The sequence below is a fragment of the Triticum aestivum genome, chromosome 4D (assembly GCF_018294505.1).
Source record: "Triticum aestivum cultivar Chinese Spring chromosome 4D, IWGSC CS RefSeq v2.1, whole genome shotgun sequence".
In the NCBI taxonomy this organism is placed as follows: domain Eukaryota; kingdom Viridiplantae; phylum Streptophyta; class Magnoliopsida; order Poales; family Poaceae; genus Triticum; species Triticum aestivum.
The window spans coordinates 172,378,059-172,384,854 of record NC_057805.1 but is presented as its reverse complement, the minus strand read 5'-3'; the positions used below and the strand labels follow the sequence as shown (position 1 = coordinate 172,384,854).

The 6,796-nt window shown below is 43.4% G+C and overlaps 1 protein-coding gene across 1 annotated transcript; it reads right to left on the bottom strand.

Moving 5' to 3' along the window:
* Nucleotides 1-5,662: 5,662 nt before the first annotated feature.
* Nucleotides 5,663-6,390, bottom strand: LOC123097092 (putative ATP synthase protein YMF19). The gene has a single exon (XM_044518858.1). The coding sequence runs from the start codon at nucleotides 6,350-6,352 to the stop codon at nucleotides 5,882-5,884; it is 471 nt and encodes a 156-aa protein (XP_044374793.1). The 5' UTR covers nucleotides 6,353-6,390; the 3' UTR covers nucleotides 5,663-5,881.
* Nucleotides 6,391-6,796: the final 406 nt, after the last annotated feature.

The following is a 6,796-nucleotide window of genomic DNA, read 5'->3' as shown; positions in this document are numbered from 1 at the left end:
ATGTCGGTCCGAGCCGCTTCATCTCACAATACCGCTGAACCAAAGTATGACATGCTGGTAAGCAGTATGACTTATATCGCCCACAACTCACTTGTGTTCTACTCGTGCATAGCATCAACGCATAAAACCAGGCTCGGATGCCACTGTTGGGGAACGTAGTAATTTCAAAAAAATTCCTACGCACACGCAAGATCATGGTGATGCATAGCAACGAGAGGGGAGAGTGTTGTCCACGTACCCTCGTAGACCGACAGCGGAAGCATTATCACAACGCGGATGATGTAGTCGTACGTCTTCACGATCCGACCGATCAAGTACCGAACGTACGGCACCTCCGAGTTCTACACACGTTCAGCTCGATGACGTCCCTCGAACTCCGATCCAGCCGAGTGTTGAGGGAGAGTTTCGTCAGCACGACGGCGTGGTGACGATGATGATGTTCCACCGACGCAGGGCTTCGCCTAAGCTCCGCAACGGTATTATCGAGGTGTAATATGGTGGAGGGGGGCACCGCACACGGCTAAGAGATCTCAAGGATCAATTGTTGTGTCTCTGGGGTGCCCCCCTGCCCCCGTATATAAAGGAGCAAGGGGGAGGCAGCAGGCCAAGGGTGTAGGCGCGCCAAAGGGGGGAGTCCTACTCTGGGAGTAGGAGAAGGGAAGGGGGAAGGAGAAAGAAGGAAGGGTGCGCCCCCCTTCCCTAGTCCAATTCGGACCAGACCATGGGGAGGGGTGCGACCACCTTTTGAGGCCTTTCTCTCCTTTCCCGTATGGCCCATTAAGGCCCAATACGAATTCCCGTAACTCTCCGGTACTCCAAAAAATACCCGAATCACTCGGAACCTTTTCGAAGTCCAAATATAGTCGTCCAATATATCGATTTTTATGTCTCGACCATTTCGAGACTCCTCGTCATATCCCCGATCTCATCCGGGACTCCAAACTCCTTCGGTACATCAAAACTCAATAAAACTGTCATCGTAACGTTAAGCGTGCGGACCCTACGGGTTCGAGAACTATGTAGACATGACCGAGACACGTCTCCGGTCAATAACCAATAGCGGGGCCTGGATGCCCATATTGGCTCCCACATATTCTACGAAGATCTTTATCGGTCAGACCGCATAACAACATACGTTGTTCCCTTTGTCACCGGTATGTTACTTGCCCGAGATTTGATCGTCGGTATCTCGATACCTAGTTCAATCTCGTTACCGGAAAGTCTTTTTACTTGTTCCGTAACACATCATCCCGCAACTAACTCATTAGTCACAATGCTTGCAAGGCTTATAGTGATGTGCATTACCGAGTGGGCCCAGAGATACCTCTCCGACAATTGGAGTGACAAATCCTAATCTCGAAATACGCCAACCCAACAAGTACCTTTGGAGACACCTGTAGAGCACCTTTATAATCACCCATTTATGTTGTGACGTTTGGTAGCACACAAAGTGTTCCTCCGGTAAACGGGAGTTGCATAATCTCATAGTCATAGGAACATGTATAAGTCATGAAGAAAGCAATAGCAACATACTAAACGATCGAGTGCTAAGCTAACGGAATGAGTCAAGTCAATCACGTCATTCTCCTAATGAGGTGATCCCGTTAATCAAATGACAACTCATGTCTATGGCTAGGAAACATAACCATCTTTGATTAACGAGCTAGTCAAGTAGAGGCATACTTGTGACACTCTGTTTGTCTATGTATTCACACATGTATTATGTTTCCGGTTAATACAATTCTAGCATGAATAATAAACATTTATCATGATATAAGGAAATATATAATACTTTATTATTGCCTCTAGGGCATATTTCCTTCATAACAGTGATTACATTCTTATGTAGATTCTATTGAACGAATGGGACTTGTTTGTTGGCACCGACCTTGATAAGAAGCAAGGGAGTGGTGCCGAAGCAAACGGAGCTGCAGAGCCGTTTGTTTACCAATCCGCCAACTTAAGCTAGGAAAAGTGTAAGAGAGCATGCATCTTCATGTAAATAAAGGTAAATAATCTCAAAAACAGTCAAGAAACCGGGAATTTTTTATTCCATTTCTTAGCCAGGGCAAGCCCTACCGACCTACGACCGGAGAAGATGTTGTGTTGTTCGTATCACTTGCTAGAGATAGAGAAGCTAGAACAGGAACTGCCGGGGAGGGTTCAAAGAATGAGGTCTTCACCTTTGAGCTGGAGCTTCTGTTAATTTAGGAAGTATGCCTGTTATATTTATGGACGACCTAGGGTTATCTATTGAAAACCATGCATGCCCGGATCTATTACGAAAGTTGGAAAAACACAATGGCCAAATGCACTTATTTTCGAAGAAGAATGAGGCAATCGATCATCCGGACGAAAGGGATATGGAAAGTGGGCTTGTTCTTCACTCTATAAGTAAATATAATAGGCATCCATGGTTAACAAGTAGAGACTTCGCCTTTCTCTAAAGAGCCCGGAGGTCCTGCTAAATAAGATGTATTGTGAGCACAAGATGGACCCGAGCTCCTCTCTTAAACCAAGGCATACTCTACTGGCTTTCCCGTGGAAGTTTTAGAAGGCGGTTAGGTTAAAGATAAAGTGGTTGAGCAGTGAGAAGTGCACCGGAAGTGTACTTCGAGCGAAGGGAAGCTAGCGTGAAAGGTGCTCCAGCTTGCTTGCTTGCTCAAAACATGCTTTAAAGACAGCTTTCTCTTTCGCTATATTACTTGGATAGTTTAGGCTTTGTTTTCCTTCCTCATTCACCAATCTATCATGACCGTCTTCTTTTCCTCCCTGAACTTACTTGAGTTGGTTTCGGTTGGTGAAGTCACCGGTATGGTATGATGGTTTAGTACCGTGCTCCTATGGTCCCATTGCCATCTCTTGGCTTAGAATTTGATGCATGATCATCGGTCTTCTAGGTCAAATGGGTGTCATCCCTTCTCAACTTCTCACTTGAAGAACTATGAGATATCTTGGTTCCAAACATTAGTTATCCTGTTCTCGAACAATTTTTTTGCCTGATTTGTCTCAACGAAAGCTTTTAGCCCATCCAGCTCAAATGAAGCTAGCTCTTCTCCTATAATATGCTTTCCTTCGGGGCAGGTTCTTTAAAAAGAAAAGAAGAAAACGTGAGACCGGTTGACTTCTCCGTCCTCAGCTTGTTGAATTGCATGGTGGAGTTAGGGCTCCCATATAAAACGTATAGTCAGTGGGTTGAGTGCTATCAACCAGATAAGATGCTGATAGTCTCGCAGAAGTACTTAACCTTGAAGATCAAATAGGATTTACCATTTCTAGATCAGACCCGGGGTCAGTTCGAAATACGACTCCCGTAAATAGATCTGGTCGAGGAAAGCATGTTGAATATCCGGTTTCATAAAAATAACTACATTCTCACATTTCTCGATCAGAAAACTAATAAGATAAAAAACGCCATCATTCTTATTTTAGAGAGGTGTCCCCAGAAGAAGATTTCTTCAGTATTAGCTGAATGTCTGACTTATGGTAGGAAGCTGTAGTTAGGGACGCCCCTACTTTATTTACAAGATGAAAGAGATCCGTATCAAGAGCTTATTCTTTTGGCTTTAAGCATGGCGTTTTCATTCATTTGTAACTATATAGATATATAGCCCTTGCAACCATGTCCCGGTCTACCCTTTTCCCTGATCTTTGGACCCGTCCACTTAACTTGAGCTTACATCTTGACCCTTGTATGTAGATTTCTGATTTCCTTCGCAATGAACAATCTATTCTCCACTTTTGAATAAAAACACCAACCACAACCGACCCAATAGTAGGAGTAGGCGGCAGTGAAAGTGCCACAGCCAGGGGAAGTGCCAGAGTCTAGAACCGAAGGTGGTTGCCACCTGATAAGATCCAAAGCGCAGCAAAGCCCCACGAAAGCAAACAGTACGGGTGGAGGAGTTACCGTGGGCACCGTGTTGGTTCAATCTCTCTATAGGTAGTGTGAAAAACCCTCAATTCAAGAGTTCCTGTTGACGGTCCCATTCCTTACTCTCTTTTTCAACTAACTTAATTGTAGTCCGCATTTCATTCTACTGAGGATTTTGCGTATCACAGCTTTCGATCGACCAATACCCAATCCGCTATTAACAAGCAGTTGGATAGAGCTTCACCAGAGGGATTTGGTGTAACAACCCCCTTTACTGCACACTCAATTATAAGGAGATTCTTTCGGGTTAATGCAAAACGAAGTTCTTTTCTCATAAATCAGGTCAAAATCTTGAAATCATGCCAAAAAACAGGGGGGGATTACGCAACTTTTTCCAGTGAGATCATCTATTCCCTGATCTTTGGCGGATTCAATCATGCCTTGGTAATTGTGGCTTGGCCTAAGCGCTCACCTGAGAGTCCAAGAAAGAAGGCAAAACAGCTATATAGAGCCCCTCCCTCGAGTCGAGCAATGAACAAAGTAAGTAGAGACAAGGAAGAGGGGAAATGCAGTATCGTTATGTTATAGCAAGATCATCAGATCATGGGTGAAGCAATCGATCATCAAAAAGTTCTTTATCAGCCGGCGGAAAGCGTGGTAATTCATTCATTTCATCGGAAAAGGATTGAACTGGAGTCATCGCATCGTTTCTAGATCTTCGATACCTCTATATTCTGAAGAATAGGTCCTAAAATGGTCAATCGATTGTTTTCTCAACGGGAATCGAGGAAATGGCAAGGGTTTGAGTATAGCGAGCAGAGGAATAGTTTCCTTTATCAAAAGAAGCCTATCGACTTGGAAACAGAAGATGTTGTAACTTAACTGCACCCTTCCTCTTCTGCCGATCTTTACAACGCTATGCACATCTCCTTCTTAGTTTTGAAAAAGAAAAGGGCCTCTTTCCTTTTCCCAATACTTGACCAAGATTTCTGTTTAGTTCAGTTCCAGATTAGGAAGCAATAGATGTTCCATTGGCCGAGAAGGAAACCAGTAAGCAGATTGAAGAGATAGATTGAATAACAGGCAGATTCCCCTCGTAACAGGCATATAAATAAGTCCCATTAAATTGATTGATAGACTACGCATCGATGGTGTCGAGTCAATCCTTGTAAGCTAAATACTACACAACCCTCCTTAGAGGGGGAACCTTAGAGGAAGAATACATATTACTTAGAGGACGGATGATGGTACATAGGCAAATCCTCAATCTATAGATGCTTTAGTGCCAGGCAGGCAGAGCCAGAGCCGCGTCGGGCAACGAACAACTCGTTTTTCGGAAGATAGTTGCGTTGCAGGTAAAGCTAGCAGTAGTTGGAGCTAAAGCAAGCTAGCTATAGGTGTTCGGATAGTTGTGTTGATAGAGGGTTTTCTCCCGGGAGACATATCGATTACACACAAGAACCTAACTCTACTTCTTTTATCCTCCTTACTGCTCCTTATCTCATTTCTCCTTTTATTAGCACAGCACCTTGTACTCCTTTACAGAAGCTGTATCGCTCAGAGCACAAATCGTTGTGCTCCTCACTGTTCAAGAGAGTTCTTGCCCTTCTCTGATCGGGGAAGGTCATTTAAAAACACTAGATCAGCCCATTTCAGTTGAAGAAAAAAAGTGATCCACCTAGAATATATGATCGATACCAAAAGATTGGATGTCATTTCTCAACACCAGCTTCTCACCTGGAGGAGGGAAGGGAGATATGAGCATAGCGATAGCGGTATCTTTTCCTCTTTTGATAGAAGCCCACATGCCCACTCTTCTACCCCCCCCCGTACCACAGGGTATCAGGGGCCTCATGATCTCCACGAACAGAGATCACTACACAGGAAACAGCTATATGAAAAACTTGCTTGCTTCTTCGAATCTCGAAATAACAGAACATATAGAAAGTGTTTTTGTGATTTTTCCATTCTCTTCGGGGAACCTATAGAAAGATTATCAGACGGCTTTCATGATATTATGCTTCCTTGCCCGTGTGGAACATGTGTGAGCATTATGTTTTTCCAACAAGTGATCCGACTGGAAGAAGTGTTATATGAGGACTTCGAGATCAAATAGAGAATCTGTCTCTCCATTCCTCGTGAGCCACTTATTTCTCCGAAATCAGAGATCAGAGTGATTTTCCTCCTTTTTCCCAAATAGTCGACGGTCTTACACCATTGGGATACTTCGGATAAACTGGAGTACATATATGAGAGACCGGTGCTAAAACCTTTTCTCGAGATATCTTCCAGATTCTTAGGGTCCTTGCTCCGGATCTCGCCCCCCCGGTGCGAAAGCAGTTGGTTCCGTAGTTTGAGAATTCTACTAATTCCAAGTATTCCATTATTATTATTAAATAAGAGAATATAAAAAGTAAAGAGGAGAAGACATAACCAGAAGAATTGTGAGAAATAAGTTAATTTATCAAGTTGAGGCATTTCGATTTGGATTTCAAATAAGAAAGAAAAAAAAGGATTTTGTGAAATTTAGGAGTCGTTCGAAAGCATCAAGAGGGAAGAACTTAGATAGAAAGGCAGTTATATTATCGAAGGTAAAAACATAGGGTAAAATAGGAGCTTCTTTCATCAAAAAATACACCAGTTCTGATACCATGCATGTTCTTATGTATTCCACCAGATTGGAATGGGCATAGGAACATCCGCGAAAGTTGCATCGATACCTCTTGAGGCAACTTTCGTAACACGTGTTAGTTGTAGGAAGTATGGTTACGAAAGTGACTTCGGTTCGCCAGTTCAGGCTCAACTCCTCGCTTTACGTTAGCGGATTTACAAGTCGGGCCTTTATTTGTGAATCACAAGGTATTGATGGCATCTACTGCATAATTTGTAGATTATTCATCTCTAAAGTGAGGTCTACATCTT

Coding starts and splice junctions, on each gene's coding strand:
- LOC123097092 (XM_044518858.1), bottom strand. CDS start 6,352: ATGCCTCAACTTGATAAATTAACTTATTTCTCACAATTCTTCTGGTTA.